The following is a 21,858-nucleotide window of genomic DNA, read 5'->3' as shown; positions in this document are numbered from 1 at the left end:
ATTTCCCAAACCTGAAATCTCAAAGAAACCTGCAGGTCCTCTAACTCTTGGGGGGTCTCCGCCACTTGCTATACTCATCCCTCATCTGACTGATTAAAATTGTAGCCTACATCGCGGGAGCTTCAGAGCTACAGGCGCAACAGTTCAGGTGTGCGTAAGAATCTTGCGTGTCTGAAAGTAGTTCCGCATTACACTGTTGTATTTGTTTTTATACCTTGTATTCTTCGTGTGAATTCATGCACCGAACCATGACGTCCATACTGTGTCAGTTCAGTATGAATACATGTACCTTTCCACAGCTAGTAATAACAGAAAGACCAACCTGTGCAGACAGAGGAAGTGATTGATATCAAGAAGACCTACCAATGGCTGGAGAACACTGGACTGACAGACAGCACTGAGGAACTAATCATGGAACTCATGGAACAGGCCCTAAGCACCAATACAAGAGCCATACAAGCCAGTGTTAACCAAAGCAGGCAAGACCCAGGGTGCATGTTGTGCAAATACGCCCCATTTGTACAACATAAAAGCATGTGGATAGAAATGCCAGTTTGAGGTTTCATTCAAAGAAAGTTTGAATTTAGGAGGGGGGTGGGGTGGGGTACTAGGTGATTGTCTTGTGCTTCTGTTGTATTAAGTCATTTTTTCTGGGATGCCTCATTGTTTTAGGGGTTTAGACACCCAACAGGAACTGCAACGTCCTTTGCAGTTTTTCTAAAAGTGGTCTGCTCTCTGTATATTCATAGAACTCCGTTATTTTGTTGATCTTGTCGATCTTGTTGTACTACACCAGGAGTTATTTTGATGAGCCCACAACCAGGTTCTGTACTGGTTGTGTCTTAGAGGCCTTTGAATACCTCCACACTATGGGCATCGTCTATAGAGACCTGAAACCTGAAAACCTTCTACTGAATGCTGAGGGTTACGTCAAAATGGTGAGCCATTCATATGATCGTCCTTTGTCTTTTAATGAGTGTTATTCAATCTATATCTTCGTTATTTTTGTATAATATTTCTAATTCCTCTATATTTCCTCAGGCAGATTTTGGCTTTGCTAAAAAAATAGGCCTTGGAAAGAAGACTTGGACATTCTGTGGGACTCCAGAGTATGTGGCCCCAGAAGTCATTATGAACAAAGGCCATGACTTTGGAGCTGACTGCTGGTCCTTGGGAATCCTCATATTTGAACTTCTAACTGGCAAGTAAGTCAAAAAGGTAGAACCTCCTTCTGTTCAGATTTGCACTTCTTAAAGAAATTTTTTTTTAAGAAAAAGACACTAGCTTTTCACGGTCTTGGATGGCACTTTGATGACACCGAGAGGTGGGTGGATGCTTTGATGTTGAGTTTCAATTGAGTGTCATCAGTATGGCAGTTCAGACAAAGTCAGTAATTATATGACCAAGAAAAAAGCATGTAGGTATAAGGGCTATTTAGCAGATCAATATCAAGAAGTTTCACAGGACTAAAATGAGTTTTAGGGTGCTTTCACACCGCCAGTTTGATTATTTGGTCCGCACCAGGCAGTAAAATTGTTACACTGTAGCATACAGACTGCGTGTGGTCCGCGTTCACACATGCAAACGAACCACATTGGTCTGAATGACGTCTCGTCATCTTCCGGTGGAAATAAGCACCAATTTCAACTTTCACAATGGAGCAACACGTTCGCACACTGTTTCTTGCGCTGGTCCTTGCTTTTTATATCGTCAACATTACCCATTTCTGGCAAAATATCCAGTTCTGGAATGAGTCGCGGCTGCAGCTGGAGAACAATCTTCGAATGTACTGGATCTGCCTAAGGCACATAGTGCGTCATTTCAGGCAGAGGAGACGCGCTATCTTTACCAATGCTGTCCTGCTGATGGTGACACAAGCACCTTTCCGATATAGCCCTAATAACGAAACGAAACGACAAGCAAGAATAGGCTATGGCTCGTTTGGAAGATATAATTAAAGTCTACTTTAAGCTTGGTTTGAGACATGGTGAGATTCTACAGTTATTGAACACAGTGGATGATATTGTGATCAGTATGCGTACTCTGAGGATTTTGAAATGTATGGGGTTGTACCGAATGAAAAATGTATATTACAAATTAATTTCATACCAGTGTTTCCCCTACATTCTTTCAGCAGCGGCGCTGTTGAAGGTCAAGACAAGATTTGCGCTGCTGCTGAATGAATGTAGGGGAATATACAGGCAGCACGCAAATTAAGCATTGATGCATTTCAAATAGTTTGTTTAGACCTGAGTGGGTCCAGGTTCGCGTTCTCACCAGAGGGACCGCACCAGAGGTTGGCATTTGGTGCGGAATCAAGCAGACCGAGACCACCCCTTTTTGGAGGTCTCGTCCGCTTGATTTAGTGCGCACCCGAGTGCGATTGATGCTTTCACACCATCGAAAACGAACCAAACTAAGAGTTATGGTTCGAATGGACTGTTTACTGCGCACCAACTGCTGTTGGTGTGAAAGCACCCTCAGTCAGTCACTGTACATAGTACTACTGATGCTGTACACAGTACTACTGATGCTTGATTGTTCAGTAATTGTTTTATTCGCTATTTTTGTACCCATATAATGAACAATCGCTGATTCTTGCTTTGCAGCTTTTTATGCATTGTAGTATCACGTTGCGGCTTTAAAGGAATGGTTTTTTTCTTTTAGGGACTCAAATAAGATATCAATATTATCTCTATGTGTTAAGTGCAGAGCTTGAGTCAGGAGATGGTTAGCATCAAGCCTGTAAGCAGTTGAAAAGCTGCTTATGCCTATGTCTACCTATCTTATGTCTACCTCTTAGGACAGAAAGCAAATAAACATATTTTGTAAACTTCTAAACTCATCCTTTGAACAGTGTAGGCTGATTTGTTATCTTTTAATTAAAAAAGAAATCTAAAAATGTGTTTTCCTTTCAGCCCGCCCTTTGCTGGCTCAGACCCTATAAAGATTTACACCATGGTCCTCCATGGCATTGAGAAGGTGGACTTCCCAAAGAGAATAGGGAAGCGTCCAGACGACCTCATCAGGAGACTCTGCAAGTATGGTGAATCAAAAAGCTGAATTACATATGTCAATAATACTGCTGTGTCAGGGACTCACTGTGTAGTTGGCGGTGTGTAGCAGGCCAGACAGTGTCATTTAGAATAATGACTGAATGATGATGTCACAGTCACACATTTGTCATGTTAGCAGCTCATTGTGTGTGGATGCTGCTGCTGATGGGATTATTCAGCCACGTGTTGGTCTAATGTCGTACTGTCATTGTGTTTTCTACTTACTTTTTAAACAGAACATCAACAGGGTTGTAAAATAACATTAAACCAATAAAAAACTTTTTTTTTTCCTCTCAGGCTAAACCCAGTGGAGAGGCTGGGGAACAAAAAGAATGGCATCATTGACATCAAGAAACACAAGTGAGTTTACTTTCCAAATTATGTCAGTCTCCATTTGGCCAATGGCCAAAAAAAACCTAAAAAATTGCCCTTATAATTCAAGATGGCTGACTTCCTGTTTGTTTTGCCTATTTGTATCCATTTAGCTATCCAATTACTAGCTCCTCACTGGATCATAATTTTTTTGTTGCTACCATTTAACCTAATGCCTCAAGCAAACTGTTTCCAGTAGTAGGGATGGGTACCGAATTCGGTACTTTTATAGGTACCGACCGAATTCCGTCGGTACTACAGAGTACCGATTCATGTAAAATCAAACGGTACCATGTTTCGGTATCTAAACTGCGTTAACTTTAAACTGATCATTGATTTCAACCTGTTTTCATTTGACATCTTTGATTAACAAGCGTGCTGACGATCGCACTATTTTTTTATTTTTTATTTACCTCCTCCTCTGGTCCTGTCTGCTCACCGCGGCCACTAGCTGTTGCCCTCTTCCACCCCGGCGCAGAGACGAACAGCCCGGCTCTAGGCCTGCTAGCTGCCAGCTGCTGTCTCTCCAATGTCTCCGGGCTTGGCCTCGAGATTGGACCTTCCTTACTCCGTTTGCTCTCTCCGTTCTTCTGTAGACCAGTCATTAACAGCTAGCAGCTAGCTGCTGCATCTCTGGTCCTCCACTAATACTCCAATCTTCAACTCAGGAATATTACCTGACACTTTACTCCAAACTGCCTCGCTGAAATTAAATCCCTCGGACTCCTGCGTCATCCTCGATATGTGCACAGAGCAGCCCGACTCAACTTTGTTTATTCCAACCATGCCATGCCCACAAGACTGTCTGACCGGTGCTCCGCCGCAACCTTTTTTTTTTTTTTTTTTTTCTCCATGCACTTGCCACCTGAGAGCGCTCCTCTGTGTTGACAGCGTCATCCACCTCCCAACCTCTGTTCTGGCACCCTTTGATAACACTGCAACCTTCATGTTACAAAATGCACGTTCAAGCACTGCTCATCCTGGATCTTATATTGTTTTGATATAAATAAGTTATAAGTTATTTTGATATAAGTTTATATTTTGAGAAATAAATATGTTGAAATGAAGAATTGAGATTTTATTATTAAAAAAATGAACATTTATTACCACATAAACAAACGCAAAAGTACCGAAAATTGGTACCGTTGAGTACCGATACCGATTCCCAGGTACCGGACATCGGTACCGTATCGGTTCAAATGTGAAAGGTACCCATCCCTAATGGGATTATTGATCTTGGAAAAAATCCAACTTTAAGGGTGTTTTTGTTCTGATTTTTTTGTTTGTTTTGTAGGTGGTTCCAGGGTTTCAACTGGGAGGGTTTGAGGTGTCACAGGCTGCTGTCTCCGTTGAGAAGAGAGGTGAAACTATAACCTTTGTTGCCAAAAAATGATGTAGCACAGGCAGACAGTCTTTTCTATAGATAATACTGTACTGTACTGATTATTGCATCCTTTTGATTTGAAGTATTAAATAAAACTGAAATGCGGGTTGGACACATATTGTCTGTATATATCTATGGTAATTGGATAGCTACTGTGAATAAGTCTTTACATACAAATACTTTAAAAATAAAATGAAATAAATGTAAGGCTGATAGGTTCAGTAGTATGCAAGATTAGCTGCGGTCAAACACACACAAAACCAAATGCTTGATCCCCTTCCCCTACCGCTTTTATGTATTATATTAGCTTATTATATTTAATAGTTATGGTATTATACCCAGGACTTTTACCTGGTCACTGGAGTTTGTGTCCAATGTCGGAACAAAAGTCGTCAGTGTTATTTGAAATAACGTCAATTAAAGTGGAAAGAGACACCTTTTTAATATTTTGCCTGCAAGCCTCCCTATGCCATTCTAAGCGGTATTATTATTGGTGCCAATGTTGCAAAGAAGACAACCAACCTTTGTGTTTTCCTCAGACCTTATAGCCTAGCACACCATTTCCATGAAAAAAAACATAAATGTTTGCTTGTTTTGGACTGCTGTGAGGAAGACGTTTTCAGGTGAGAGAGTCCAAGGGACCAAGCAAGAATAAATCTCAGCCTGGCTTTTATAGAGCTTTGCAAAATAAAAGGCTACAAGACACACGCTAAGCTGGTCTTCTACTGCTGGAATAGTATGTAATCAGTGGTGGAAGAGGTATTCAGATCCCTTACTTATTACCACACCAAGTAAAAGTCCTACGTTTGAATATTACTTAAGTAAAAGTACAAACGTATCAGCATCAAAATGTACTTAAAATTATCAAAACTAAAAGTACTCGTTATGCAACATGACACCACACAGATTGCTTTATATGTTCTAAATATATTATTCGATTATAATTGTTGATGCATTTATGCATCATTTTACTGCTGTCAATGTAGGGCTCATTTTAACTATTTAATGTACTGTATGTGGTTTCATTTATAAACATACATCATATTAAATTGATCATGTTTTTATGTTAAGTCTCGACCTGAAAATAAACTAAATTTGTCAGCTAAATGTAGTGGAGTAAGAAGTACAATATGTGCCCTTAAAATGCAGTGAAGTAGCATAGAAGTATAACGTTACTTATACTACATAGTACTACTACTAATGTGGAAATACTCAAGTAAAGTAAAAGTAGCTAAAAATTGTACTTAAGTACATTCATTCATTACCATTAACCGCTTATCCGCAATCGGGTCGCATGGGGCAGTACTTGAGTAAATGTAATTAGTTACTTTCCACGCTGGTCCTGACTTTCTTGTAGCTCCTGGTTTATTTTGGTGTGAGGAACATGGCTATCACTAACAGCCTGGCTATTGTCCAAATCATGAAACAACCTTAAGAATAGCTATTTTGAACCCTGATGTCAGTGTTAGTGTTACTGTAAGCTGTTTTATTAAGTTTGAGCTATTTTGTTGAGTTGCTTCTTTGGAAAATGCTCTGAGTGGAGGTAGTGAAGGTGTAATGCACTTGTGGTTCAGACTACAAAGTCTTTTTGTTATTATTTTATTAGCCTTCATTTTCCTGGGAGATTGGGCCCAGTGGCAGACAGAATTGTCTTATAAAAGTGAGGCTTATAGGGAACCCATCTAAACATTGATGGTGTCATTATTCAAATAACCATTACAATGTGCAATCAAAATGTACCATGTATGCTAAAGCAAAACACAATTGCCACTATTGCCTGTGTGTCACTTTTTTTACATGACAAACGGAATTATGTCACTTTTGGTTCTCACATTGACCTTGTGAATTTGAATTGACATACAATTGCAAATCGCTTTCAGCAAAAATGAATTGACTGATAATGACTTTCTAAACCTCTTAACCACAGTTGTACATTGAAATTAAGTGTGTCCACTGAGTAGTACATACACATTTAAAGTAAAAAAAGAAATACAAAAAGCCATTTCACAGGTCAGTACACGTGTACTACATAGTATGACTACACACATAATACAAAAGGGGAATGTGAATTCAAAAAATAGTCAGTATATTGCACTTCTATGATCACAGTTAAGTCAGAATCAGAATCACAATAGTTTTATTGTCATTGCACAGGAGTACAGTGAAATATATATATTTTTTAAAATAGCAGCTCTCATTTTCGTGCAAACAGATAATTTAAACATAATAAAAAATATAAACCCTATAAAAAGGCACAACAAGAAGAAAAAAAGGGGGGGGGGGGGTATTTCACATAAATAGTATATAAATATATTGCACTGTTGTTCCACAGTATTGAAATGTTTTTAATTTAGCTCAGTAGGATACCATTGCACTTACATATATTATTGAATCTATTGTTGCATGATCCCATGTTGACAAAATGTAATGATTTCATGATGAATTTTCTTATATCTGCAGCTGAAGGGGCCGATGGATCACAGTCATTTTGATATGTTTCCTCCTGAAACAGAGGAGCCTCCTGATGAGCTTTCTGGCTGGGATAAAGACTTCTGAGGACTTTGATCATCTCAATTCTACAGCAGTGGATTCGTGTCATGAATCTGAAGTGGGTTAGCAACCTTAACTTTGGCTTCTCACTTTCACAGTTACTTTAAATGGAGCACATTACCATGGTGAGAAAAGTAATGTTTCCTCCTTTTTCTTAACCTTTATTGTATAAACTATCATATAAACTACTAATTGCATTTTCATGAATGACACAAAACAAAGATTAAAAGCTCTCCAACATGGTCCCTTACTGGATATAAAATAGGGTTTCTGTATTTGCAGCTGCAAACTCAACTCAGCTCAGCCTTCAGAAACATAAGATGACTATCTATGTGATAGATTCAACTTTTCACATCATCAATGAGCCCTTTACCACTGCAGGAGCTTAACACCCTAATATGATTTCCTAAAGAAGAAGGCAGTTCCTTGTGTTTTCATAGTATTTGAAAGACCAGTACTTTTTAGATTGAAAGGTTATGTCAGGAGAAATTATGTAATTTGGTCGGCAAGTGAGGCAACCAATCTGAGTTATTTACCAACAGAGAAGCCTGGCCACATTACATGTCATTTAGCTGACGCTTTTGTCCAAAGCGACTTACAATAAGGGCAATAAACCTGAAGGTAGAAACCTTAGACCACAGGAATCAAATAAGTACATAACTTTAAGAACCATCTCTAATCGCTACAGGAGTGCTTTATGCTAAAAAAGAGAACAAATAGGCAACCATGATGACTTAACCAAGGTAGCTCCTATAGAAAAAATAAATATACTTGTTTATTTAATATAGTATACTGCAAAGCTGAAGTATATTAATTATAATGGACTAGTAGTATAATTCTAATGATAGTTCCTCTACTTACTACTTTTTGGGACTAAATTGAGAAATATATATATATATATATATATATATATATATACAATATAACAAATATATAATAAGTTTTCTGTAAGTGAACCTATTATTACTTATCCAGTGAGTTATGTGTCACATACAAAGATATAATACAAACATACATACATATCAAATCAAATCAAATCAATTTTATTTATATAGCCCAAAATCACAAATCGAGAGAGAGAGAGAGGAGCAGGAGTGCTGGGGGGGCACAGCGGCAGGTGATGAAGCGCCACCATTGGCCAGTAGTGATGGTGAGTGGACCAGGAGAGGAGCATTCCCATCTGGGGCCGAACCAGATCCACAGCAGTGAGACCAGCAGGAGTGATGGAGCAGGACCACAGCTCCACACCCTGTGAAGAGAGAGCAGAGAAAAGTGCGAGTACTCTGGGAAAATAAAAGCTTGTGTCATGTATTATTGGGACATCAGAGAGAGAGAAAGAGGGCCCCGGTGTATCGTGTCCCCCAACACATTGGGTCAGCCCTAACTATAGGCTTTGTCAAAGAGGAAAGTTTTAAGTTTACTCTTGAATAAAGAGAGGGTGTCTGCCTCCCGAACTGAGACTGGGAGATGATTCCACAAGAGAGGAGCTTGATAACTGAAGGCTCTGGCTCCCAATCTAGTTTTAAGGACTTTAGGAACCACAAGTAACATAGAATTTTGGGAGCGTAGTGCTCAAGGGTAATATGGCATTATGAGGTCTTTAAGATATGATGGTGCCTGACCATTTAGAGCTTTGTAAGTAAGAAGAAGGATTTTAAACTCAATTCTGGATTTTACAGGGAGCCAGTGCAGCGAAGCTAGAACAGGAGAAATATGATCGCTTTTCTTGGTTCTTGTTAGTACACCAGCCGCAGCATTTTGGACTAACTGAAGAGTTTTAAGGGATTTATTGGAGCAGACTGACAGTAAGGAATTACAGTAATCTAACCTTGAAGTAACAAAAGCATGAACTAATTTTTCTGCATCCTTTTGAGACAGGATGTGTCTAATTTTTGTAATATTACGTAGGTGAAAAAATGCAGTCCTTGAAGTTTGTTTTATATGGGAGTTAAATGACAGATCCTGATCAAAGATAACTCCGAGATTCCTTATGGTGGTATTGGAGGCCAGGGTAATGCCATCGATGCTAATTAAGTCTTTAGATAATGAGTTTCGGAGGTGTTCGGGTCCCAGCACAATCACTTCCGTTTTTTCTGAGTTTAACATTAGGAAGTTGTGGACCATCCAGGTTTTTATGTCTTTAAGGCATGCATTAAGTTTGGCTAGCTGATCAGTTTCACCTGGCTTGATTGATATATATAACTGAGTGTCATCAGCATAACAATGAAAGTTAATTGAATGTTTTCTAATTATATTACCTAGAGGGAGAATATAAAGGGTGAATGAAATTTGTCCAAGCACAGAACCCTGTGGAACACCGTGGTTAACATCAGTGCGCACGGAGGATTCATTGTTCACATGAACAAACTGGAAGCGGTCTAATAAGTACGATTTAAACCAGCCCAGTGCCGTTCCTCTAATGCCAATTACATGTTCCAGTCTCTGTAATAGGATACGATGGTCAATTGTATCAAATGCAGCACTCAGATCTAGTAAGACAAGGACTGAGACAAGTCCATTATCAGAAGAAATTATATATATATATATATAATACAAACGTAGGCTTTTCATGCTCTTTTCAGTTTTAAGATGAGCTCCAGCCAGGCATTAACTTTGAAAGGAAATGCCATTGACGGGGCTATTACATTAAGTGCGTGAGTCTTACACATCACAGTCTTTCACATTTTGTAAAGATTATATAAAATGTACTTCACTCCCTGGGCTCTGTATCACACAGTTAAAAGGGGCTTAATGTCACAACACGATACTGCAACACTGAAAGGTAAAACGAAATGCAGTTTAGTCTGATTACCCAACTACATTATTTAAAGATCAATCCCTTTATTACATCAGCCCCCAGCCAGTCATCGGACATTCACACAGGTTTAAATAAACTCCAATAAATGAACAATGGATGCCTGAAGGCCAAAAAGTCACTACTGATCCACTTGAGACCGTTCGCCCATCCTGCTGCTGCCTATGTATAAAATAAACAAGTACAATATTAGCCTTGTCTTTCAGTCTTTGAACTGCATTATGTGCTTGGTGTCTTAACAATAAAAAAGTAAAAGTGACAAAGTGATTACTTGAAATAAAAAAAACATCTTGAAAACATTTTCACACGTGTAATTTGATGCACAAATACGTCACATAACATCAACCAACATAATTAGATAACAATGAACAATATTGGGGTGATTCCTGTTTGACGGGGTGTTGAGGGGTCTTTTGAAGATCGTACGACCCTCATTTATGACGTCAGATTCCTAATGTTGTGTGCACCCATGTACCTGAAGGGTCACTCTGGTAGTTGTGTTCAAACACACTGCAAAAACTGAAATCTAAGTAAGATGAAATATCTTAGATCAAGGGGATATATGCTTATTTTTTTGTCTATTAGATAGTTCTTATGGATAAGCAGTTTATATTTTAGACTGTTTCACTTGTTGGATATAAAGATTCCACGGCTTTTGCCTTATTTCAAGAATTTTAAGAAAAATATTCTATATACAGATAAAAAAAATTGTAGCTGTATCAAGAAAAGTTCACTAGTTTTTAGTATGACTTTGCTGGTTTCAAGAAATATAATGCCTATGCATATCATTATGTCAAGATGATGGCTCCAGCATTTATTAACTCAAGAATATTTTTGGGTTTATTGAGATATTTTTTTTACTTGTTTTGGAAAGTCTTGACAAGCCAGCCATTTTCTTGTTTCATTGACAGATAATTTTGCTATATTTAAGCAAAATACACCTATTTTTTTGTACTTTTTCTCTAGAGCTGACTTTTTGCAGTGTACTATTAAAGATTTGGACCCCTTTGACCTCCAGCATAGATGCAGGTGGTTACAGAGGCCTAACAAGCTGCATTTAAAAATTGCAAGGGGCTGCATAGTTGCAGATGGGCCCCTTTAGGTACCTGTGAGATGGAAATCTGACTTTGTATGTTGCCAGAAAAACTCCATGTGGCCTTGGATACTTCTTATGCATGCACATAAACAGAGGCAACATTTTCTTTTCAACTTTTAGGAGGATGCATTTAACCCATAATACAGCTCTGAATCTCGCTGAGGTTTAAAGTCAGATCACTGGATTTAAAGTACACACTCTGGGAACAACATGGGGACACTTCCAAAGCTGTTTTTAACACTTCAGCTTGTTACTATATTTGGAGCTAGTACATGAAAATACCAGCAATGCTGAAGATAACACTAAAACAACAAGCTTTTGGTGACTAAAATTACCAACTACCGGTATAGTATATTAACCATGTAACAGTGGGGCAACTAAAGATGGCTTGAAAAAAAAAGTACTTACATGCATTATCTTAAGTACATTATCACAACATCATTATCATTTGACTCACAAATACACTACAAACACATTTTTATGGCAATTAACATTGTAGAAATCGCAGAAACCATGACAGTAACTATCACAGTAATCAAATCAAATCAAACTTTATTTATATAGCGCTTTTCATACATATAAATGCAACAACAGTGCTTTACAAAAAATAAGAATAAAAACAGACAGTAAAAATGACAAAACCCACCCCTCCCATTCCCACATACACATCTGTATGTACACGTACACAAACATGCACACACACGCACATAGACACGCAAGCACACAAACACACACTCAGACTCACACACAGCACATATTGATTGACAGTGTAGAGACATGGCAAGGCACCGAGGATCCAGATAAGGAAAAAGCAACCTGTGGGAGTATCCACACTGAGAGGTGGCAGAGCCCACAGCCATAGAGGACGCCGTCACAGAGACCACCACGACCCGGGTAGACCGGGGCGGGCCCCAATCCCCCGGGCCCAGGCAACCTCCAAGACGACATCCCCACGGGCAGAACCAACTTTCTGATCCATAGCGGTTCTTGTATACTACAGGAAGAGAATATTCCTTCTTCTCACATGTCAACCACACTTGAATTGATTATTTTTTCCTAGATAATAAATTAATTCCAAACCTTAAGTCATGTAAATACGAAGGTATTATTATTTCTGATAACGCTCCCCTGGCTCTGGTACTAGCTTTTCCAGATGCTGAATATACAAGGAGACACTGGAGACTAGATCCATTGTTACTTTCTGACAAGAACTTTCTCTAACACATCTCTACACATATTAAAACTTTTTTAAGCATCAATAGAACACCTGATATGTCTAATAAAACAATTGGGAAGCTATGAAAGCTTACTGAAGAGGAGAAATTATATCATTTTCAGCATATAAAAATAAGTGCTCAAAGCAGAAACAGACTGACATTGCTAATCAGATTTTAAACATAGACAAAAAGTATGCAAATTCACCTTCACTTGAACTGTACAAGGAGCGCTTGAAACTTCAGGCCGAATTCAACCTCCTTTCCACTAATGAAGATGTAAGTAATTTACTTAGGAGTAAAAGCAACTATTATGAGCACGATGGAAAGATTGGCAAGCTCCTGGCTAATAAGCTGCGTGGGTTAAGAGCGTAACAATTTATTGCTGGAGTACGGACTGACGATGGATGTATAACATCTGACCAGAAAGAGATTAACGACAAATTTAGGACCTTCTACTCAAATTTATACTCTTCAGATTGTACATTAAACTGCAATATTATGGAAAACTTCTTTAATAACCTTGACTTACCATCCTTCTCTCAAGACCTGAGAAATAACCTTGATGTGCCCATCACCCAGGAGGAAATTTTAGCAGCTATATCATCAATGCAATCAGGTAAATCCCCTGGCCCAGATGGACTCCCATCAGATTTTTTTTTAAATTATCTGCAGATCTAACCCCTGTCTTGTGTTCAGTGTTCTGATTCCTTAAACTCAGGTGCACTCCCTCCCTCATTTAATCAGGCGTGTATATCCTTGTTGCTGAAAAAAGGCAAAGACCCACTAGATTTTGCTTCATATAGACCAATTTCATTACTAAACATAGATGGAAAGATCCTCCCCAAAGTTTTGGCCCACAGACTGGAGTATATCTTTCCTTCTGTAATATCGCCAGATCAAACTGGATTTATTAAAAGACGTCATTTGTTTTACAACATTCGGCGGTTATTTAACATTTTATACTCTCCCAAGCATGTGGATTCAGAGTGCCTTGCCTCTATGGATGCCGAGAAGGCATTTGACAGAGTAGAATGGAACTATCTTTTTTTTTACGCTCTAAAAATTTGGTTTTGGTTCTGTCTTTTTATCCTGGATCAAAACATTGTATAAATGTCCTTCAGCCTCTGTCCTGACCAATAGTCATTACTCGGGATACTTTGATTTACACCGTGGGACCTGGCAGGGCTGCCCACTGAGCCCACTCCTTTTTGCAATCGCCATTGAGCCTCTTGCAATTGCCTTGCATAGCAATGGACGGATACAGGGAATATGGAGGGGTGGAGTTGAACACAAAGTCTGGTTGTATGCAGATGACTTACTTCTGTTTGTTTCAAAACCAACCACTTCTCTACCAGAAGCCCTCATTATCTTAGATAATTTCAGTCAATTTTCAGGATAATAACTCAACTTAAATAAAAGTGAACTATTCCTAATCAATAAAGAAGCTCTTAAGCTTAACTATACAAATCTCCCATTAAAAGTAGTGAAAGATCACTTTAATTACCTCGGAGTTTGTGTCACTAGAGACAGTAACTTCCAGAAGCAGGTAGGGGGCGCTGTGACTATAACTCATTATTGTCACAAAGATGTCTTCAGGCCGGTTCTGTGATCATACGTGAGAGGTTTGGACAAGATTGGACAATGTTCACTCAGGCTAAAACTACTTCCTCTTTTATGGCGAGAGAGTGAAATTTGAGGCCTCGCCACGGCCGCGCCCTTTGGTAAAAAGTTAAAAGCTTCGCAATTTATCTTTGTACATGTCTTATGAGTGGACTGACCAGATTTGTAGCCGGTCGGGTTATATCTCGAGGAGGAGTTCGTTAAAGTATGACACGTGGAAATGTTGAAAAGTGGCCATACAAATTAAAATTGCCGACTTCCTGTTGAATTTAGGATATGGGTCCCACTAAGTTTTTTGTTCGTCTGGAGGAGTTCTATATGCCTACCAAATTTTATAAATTTTGGTCAATCTTGGAGCTCAGGAAATAATGTAGGCGGCTCTACTGAGCCAATTTGCCATGCCCATAATCAGAAATCAGATCGCAATTTTTCGCCAAGCCTGACAACTGTGCAGAATTTCATTCTTTTTCTAGTAGCTCAAGCACCTCATTTTTCCCTCCAAAGTGATAAAGCAAGAAAAATAATCCTTGTGGATACAATAGGTCCCTCGCTGACTGAGTCTGTGCTCGGGCCCTAAAAAAGAAGATTTTCTATAAAGGAAAGGAAAAGGAGACTTACAATAATGGCGGCTGCAGCACGTTGTGGGTCTGCTGGCATCCCGTTACGCACAAACCCGGAAATCTACCGAACCACGGATAATAAGATCATCGTGGTGGACGAACTTCTTAACTTCCTTCTGATAAATATGAGACGTTTAAGTCACGATGATATCGTCCTACGAGTGGATTGAGGCGTTGAAAAACATTCACTTTGACGACTGCCCTCAAATGACTCAGCGCAATGTTGCCCACAAAGGGGCACAGAAGGACTTAAATAACATCAAAACGTGCTTGAAGGTGTTGAATGAATGCGGTGAAAACATCCCAAGATTTGTCTCGCACCACTTGAAAAACTTGCCACCGATTACATTTGATAACATTGATGTCTCTGCGCTATTGGGGAGTTTGGACCAGCTAAACAATGACATCACTTGTGTGAGGAAAACGCTTGAAACCCAAACTGTCACCTGTGAGAGCTTACAAGCAATCACCACATCTATTCACGACCGGGTGTCCGCTTTGGAGCACCCCCATGGATCTACCGACGAGGGCGATCGCGCTGTGGATGGCAGCGGGAGACAGGGTGAGCATCTGGCAGAGGACGTGCGCGGCGCTTTGCAGCGTATGGAGTTGAACGACGCCCAGGAAGCGACACCCCTGGTTTCCAGTGTATGCGATGGCCCGTCTTCACCAACGCAACCCCGCACTGCTCCGCTGTGGATTGACGTTGTGAGGAATGGGCGTCGCCGGCAGGCTCCTGTGGGTGAGCTGAGCGCACAGCAACAGCCCCAGCAAGGGTCAAACAAACGCCCGAGAAAGAATACCGGCATAGTTGGAACTGGCAGCACGAGCTCCATTCAAGTTATCAACACGAAGAGGGTGAGTGTTTTTGCCACACGCTTTGCCCCGGACATGGAAGAAAACACACTAACCGAGTATTTACGTGACAAACTTTGCCAAGAGGTCACATGTCGCAAGATTCAGAGCGCGCACAATAGATTCAGCTCATTCCAAATAACTGCTGAATGCAAGGAAGTGAACGAAATGTACCTACGCTCTCTTGAGCTGAATGTGTCAAAAACCAAAGAAATGATAATTGATTTTAGGAAGTCATCCTCTCCTCCACCTCCAACAGTTGTTAAAGGTGCTGTGGTTGAGATGGTGGACAGCTATAAATAACTAGGTGTGGTCCTTGATAACAAGCTGTGCTTCGAACCACATGTTGAGGTTACTTCCAAAAAAGTCCAGCAGAGACTGTTCTTTTTAAGGAAAATGAGGACCTTCCATGTCTCCTCTGAGATGATGACTCTCTTTTACAGACGTTTTATTGAATCTCTTTTAACCTTTTGTATTGTTGCATGGTTTGGAAACCTGAACCTGTACAACAAGAATCGCCTTGGTAGGCTGGTCAATACTGCTTGAAGGATTTCAGGAAGTCAGCAGGAAGGCGTTATGTCTCTGTATAACAGACAAGTCCTGAGGAAGGCTAGCGCCATTATGGATTGTCCTGATCACCCTTTTCGGAATGAATTTGAGCTCTTGCCCTCAGGCCGTCGTCTTAGGGCCCCTAGGTGGAGGACTAAAAGACTCCAGGTCTCATTTATACCAACTGCCATTTATTTAACTAATAGAAAGTAGCCCTCTAATTGCTCATCTTCACAAGTCTGTTTCTTGCACATCTGCACATTGCACTTTTTACCTATACTAGGTAGTAACTCTCCATTTAGGAGTATCAGCTTTGCAACGAACATGTGTCAGTGATTTTATATATGCGTATGGCGTTTCTTTGAACTGTGTTTTATTAGATATTTATTGGGTCTTATTATGTTATCGTTGTGTACCTTGTCTTGTATTGTTGTGTACCTTGTCTTGTGTGTCCTGTTGCAAAACAAATCTCCCTTCAAGGGACTAACAAAGTGATTCTGATTCTGATACCCGAACTGTGGCTGGCCGGGATATATGTTCGGCGATACTATGAGCCCAGGCGGCCCAAACATCCTCATGACGAGGGTTATGCCGTCGCATCATAAACATCAACATGATCCGTGTCGTGTCGTACAACTCGCATGGCCTGCGTCTAGGGCACAGTGCTGGTTACCCAAGCAGGAGTTGATGCATCTCAATTCATACCAACTTCTTTGGTGCTGGTGAATCCACGACGGACGACTGCAATAAATTACATCGTGGTAGAATACTGGGAGGGGTGGCTATCTTGTGGAACAATAAATATGATCATTTTATTTCAGTGGTACGTCTAGATGTTGACTTGGCAATTGGTATAAAGATCAAGTGTGACAACAGGTCCTTTATCATACTGAATATTCATACTCCCTATGAATCTTATCAGAATAAGGAAGTCTACTGCAATATATTATCTTTTATGAATGCCTTCATTAGGGATAATGCCACAACAAGTGTATTTGTAGTGGGTGATTTTAATGCAGATATTTCTGATGAAAGATTCACTGCCAAACTGGACTGGTCAAAGCTCACCGAAGAAAATGTACAGCAATGTACATCGCGTACAAATGAATTACTTCAGGTTATCAAATTACCAATGGACACCCTGCTGTGCAGGGATTCTAACTGTAGAAATGAGCAGCACAGGTCAGCTCTATGCGGCATATATGATTGTATTATTGAAGTGCTAAATTAGTCTAGTAAGTGTTTTTACTCCAACAAAAATAAGGTGCATAATCTTAAACCGGGCTGGAACGAGCATGTGTCAGAGCTTCACACGGCAGCTAGAGACGCCTTTAAAATGTGGTCACAGCTGGAAGGCCGAAACATGGGCCACTTTTTGCACAGAAAATGGCTACCAATGCAAAATTTAAATATGCTTTCCATTTTATTAAAAAGAACGAAGACACAATGCCAGGAAGTTATATATATACACTAGTACTGACTTCTGGAGGTTAAAGTAATGAACAACAGTAAAGCCCCATTACCGTCTTCAATTGGCGGAGTGTGTGGCTCGGACAACATTGCTGAACTTTGGTGGCAACATTACCATGATCTATTTAACTGTATAAAAAGTGACACTTTTCAAGTAGATGGAGTTGAATTCTCGGAGGATAATTTCATCACTCCTGCAGAGATTCACAGTACAATCATGGGTCTGAAGAACAACAAAACATGTGGTCTGGATCACATCACAGCTGAACATTTAAAAATATTCCAGCCCTAGGATTGCTCCTCTTCTTTCTTTATGCCTTACTGGGTGTTTTTCCCACAGAATATTGCCTGCGTCCATGCTGTCTATGCTTTTAGTACCTGTTATTAAAGATAAAGCAGGAAAAATTAGGAACAAGGATAACTATAGACCCATAGCACTGGCGAGTACGATGTCTAAGCTGCTAGAGAGGATCCTCTTAAACAGACTGGAAATGTATATACAGTCTGCTGATAACCAGTTTGGCTTTAAGCAAAAGCATGGCACAGATATTTGCATATTTGCTTTAAAGGAAATGGTGTCGAGCTATAGAAGTAGAGGGTCCACTGTGTTTTTGTGTTTTATTGACGCCTCTAAAGCCTTCGACCGTATAAATCATTGTAAATTATTTAATAAATTAAGCCAAAAGGATGTGCCTAGGTACATTCTCAGGATTTTATTATTTTGATACACTGAACAGACAATGAAGGTAAAGTGGGGAAACAGTATTTCTGCTCATTTTCACGCCAGTAATGGAGTGAAACAAGGTGGAATTTTATCCCTGTTTTTATTCAGTGTTTATATGGATGATCTGAGCAGACAATTGAACCAATGTAAGACTGGATGTGTACTCGGTGACACTCTTGTCAATCACCTCATGTATGCAGATGACTTAGTCATCCTGTCTCCTTACAGTGCTGGCCTGCAAGAGCTATTAATGATTTGCTCCCAGTACGGTGTTGAGTTTGATATTCAGTATAACGCCAAGAAGAGTTCCATCATGATTGTGCGTAGCAAGGATGACAGGAGGTCAGTTTTCCCCAAGTTTGTTGTGTGACAACACATTGAATATGAGCAGTGAGATTAAATATCTTGGCCATGTTGTTATAGAGGATCTCACTGATGATCACAATATTTTTAGACAACAAGTGCAAGTTATATGCACAGGCTAATACTTTGATTCGTAAATTCCATCACTGCTCTTACAAAGTCAAAGTTACACTGTTCAAATCATTTTGCACACCCATGTATGCTGCACATTTGTGGTGCAACTACAAGGTGAACAGCATGCACAAACTGAAGGTGGCTCATAATGATGCTTTGCGATTACTGTTAAATAAGCCATGATGGCACAGTGCAAGCCAGCTATTTGTTGGCCTGGGTGTGCCCACTTGTGAAGCGCTTTAACGTAATCTGATGTATAAATTTCGCCTTGTACTGTAAGAAAATAATGTGATCGTTGCTCTTACTAATCCTCAGGTTAGCTCCACCCGCCTCTCCTCAGTATATTGGAGACACTGGCGTAACAGTTTATTTTGGTCAGTCTGAAGATCATCTTTTTGTATTTTTGGTTTCTGACATGTTTTTGTCTGCTGTGTAATTTATTTTTTGTATTGTTCCTGTTTCGAATATCTGTCTCCTATGGACCCTGAGTCTTGACTAAAATTTGATTGATTGATTAATTGTAATTTCAGAAGGTCTTTAAAAACTCCTAAAGTTCTTGAAATTAACTTCAGAATTCCTGCATATACCCTATATATAAATAAAGGTGCATATAATGTACTTCAAAATAACAAGAACTGATCTGCATGATGATAGACAATTAACACTAATGGTACAGCAATAAACAACTATAAGGTTACATTTCTTGTGAACTTGCTGGTGATTCATTATTTACCCATTAGTCAGTACTCTGAATATGTATGTTTTGCTGGGTCAATAAATCTAATGATCTCCATCTGCCTCAGTGTACAGCTATTGGGTCCAACATCATGGTGCGTAGCTCCTGCGTAATAACCCCCAACTGTAACTGTTCAGTGCTCAACATATGTTTTTTCTTTGTAATGTTTTTAAACTAAAACGCATAGAACACATTGCATATATGTTCATCTTAATACAAACATACTATCTTTCCTTCAAATACTATTATTTTTCTGTTTAAAGTAACTCTGAATAAAACATATTAACAACATGTTCCGTGCTTTGCTGCTGATTTATATAAATAGAAATACATTGTGTTAACTAAAGTTTACTTACACAACAATCATATATTACACATTTCCACAAAGATTTCTCAAATATATAGCACTTTTTAAAAACACCACCAATCACAGTTATATCTATTTGGTGAAAACCGTAATATACTTTACAAAATAACATGATGCTCCTTGTCCTGCAGCTGAAACTGTTTAATGCTCCTGTCCTCCTGCATTCATGCAACACCACAAAACAAAGGTCTCAGACATACAAATGTCAATCTTGACAACACAAAAAAATCTACAAGCCAATGAAAACATTGGATGTCAGGGGCCTCCCCTTATACATGATACAATTTCCCAGCATTCTGGTGAATTTTAACCTGAAAAACACAAAAATATTCAGTTTACTGACACATCTTTCTCATATAAACTTTAAACTAATGACCATCATGATACATTGCTTGTATATTTAGACACTTCTCACAGTGAAGCATCATACACTCCTTAAGGCTGTTCTGACAAATTTGAGTTGGATCAACCACCTCGGAGAAGAACATCAAAGTATAGAGACAGTAACTTCCTGAAGCAGGTAGGGGGCGCTGTGACTATAACTCATTATTGTCACATTGATGTCTTCAGGCCGGGTCTGTGATCATACGTGAGAGGTTTGGACAAGATTGGACAATGTTCACTCATGTTTAAAACTACTATCTCTTTTATGGCGAGAGAGTGAAACCTCCCGTGGAGCAGAAGGGCAAAAGCTCGCTTGATCTTGATTTTCAGTATGAATCCAGACCGTGAAAGCGGGGCCTCGCAATCCTTCTGACTTTTTGGGTTTTAAGCAGGAGGTGTCAGAAAAGTTACCACAGGGATAACTGGCTTGTGGCGGCCAAGCATTCATAGCAACGCTGCGATCTATTGAAAGCCCTTGATCCAAGCTTTTGTCGGCCGTGGGCGCGGGATCACACCGACTACCCACCCTCCCTGACTCTCTGGCGGACTACCAGGGGCGGAAAGGAGCGTGCAGGGAGACAAGGGGCTGAGGCTGAGGCTCGGTGACACTTATCACCACACCAGCCTCGACTTTATCCGGAGTACCAGAGGCACGAGGCTCTGGCAGAAGTACCAGGGGCGCAAGACTTTGGTGGTGCGTAATGGAGAGTTTTAACCCAGGCGAGGGTGCTAAAGTGTGGGTCCCCTGGTCTGGGTGGAGAGCCTGGTTGGAGGGGCAGCTGGGGAGCAGGCCCCCCTGCAAAGCCTGGTGCTTGGACTTTAGCTGTTTTTCCTCAAAGTATCAGGAGGGTTGGGGGGCTGAGTGTAGCAGTGTGCAGCCGGCCTGAAGTGGCTCTTCCCCCAGGCTCAGATAGGGAGGAGGCCCCCTGAAAAGCCTGGATCTATTTATTTTATTTTATTTTATTTTTAATTCTTATTATTATAAATATACTTTTTTTTGCCCCCTCCCTATTTTAGCTGTTTTTCCTCAAAGTGTCTGGAGGGTTGTGGGGGCTGAGTGTAGCAGTGTGCAGCCCACCCGAGGTGGCTCTTCCCCCAGGCTCAGCTGGGTTAGGAGGCCCCCTGAAAAGCCTAGATCTGGGTTTTTTTTTTCATTTTATTAATTAATTAATTTTATTTTTCTATTATCATTTTTTTCCCTTTTTTATGATCATTTTATTTTTTTATTATCATTTTATCTTTTTATTATTATAAGTACCCATCTGAGGTGGCTTCCCTCTAGCCTCATCCTGGAGCAATGTCCCCTGCAGAAAGCCTGGAACCTGTTTCTTTCCTTCATTCCATTCATTTAATCATTCATTCATTCATCCTTTCTTTCCCAGGGCTTTAATAGACTTTATCATAATCATTTTGCCTCATTTCATGATGTATTGTGTTTCATGTATTCTATATTATTTAATTATTCATAGTATTTAACTTTATATGCCTCTCACACAACTTTATAACCTCTTTTATGGAGTTTAAATATGGCCATGCAGCCAAACAGGAAGTTTTCATGCGGGCCGT

General features: G+C 39.8%; 1 protein-coding gene across 1 annotated transcript in view; it reads left to right on the top strand.

The window, feature by feature from the left end:
- The window catches only part of LOC131993059 (cGMP-dependent protein kinase 2), a 37,682-nt gene extending 29,832 nt beyond the window's left edge, over positions 1-7,850 (top strand). The window contains exons 15-20 of the mRNA XM_059358765.1: positions 797-938; positions 1,042-1,205; positions 2,919-3,041; positions 3,354-3,416; positions 4,723-4,789; positions 7,273-7,850. Of these exons, the coding sequence (XP_059214748.1) occupies positions 797-938; positions 1,042-1,205; positions 2,919-3,041; positions 3,354-3,416; positions 4,723-4,789; positions 7,273-7,368 (655 nt within the window). The 3' untranslated portion in view covers positions 7,369-7,850. The remainder of the gene's footprint in view (positions 1-796; positions 939-1,041; positions 1,206-2,918; positions 3,042-3,353; positions 3,417-4,722; positions 4,790-7,272) is intronic.
- The last annotated feature ends 14,008 nt before the right edge of the window (positions 7,851-21,858 follow it).

This window comes from Centropristis striata, chromosome 20 (genome assembly GCF_030273125.1).
Source record: "Centropristis striata isolate RG_2023a ecotype Rhode Island chromosome 20, C.striata_1.0, whole genome shotgun sequence".
Classification (NCBI taxonomy): Eukaryota; Metazoa; Chordata; class Actinopteri; order Perciformes; family Serranidae; genus Centropristis; species Centropristis striata.
The sequence above is the reverse complement of the archived record's forward strand: the minus strand, read 5'-3'. Positions and strand labels throughout refer to the sequence as shown.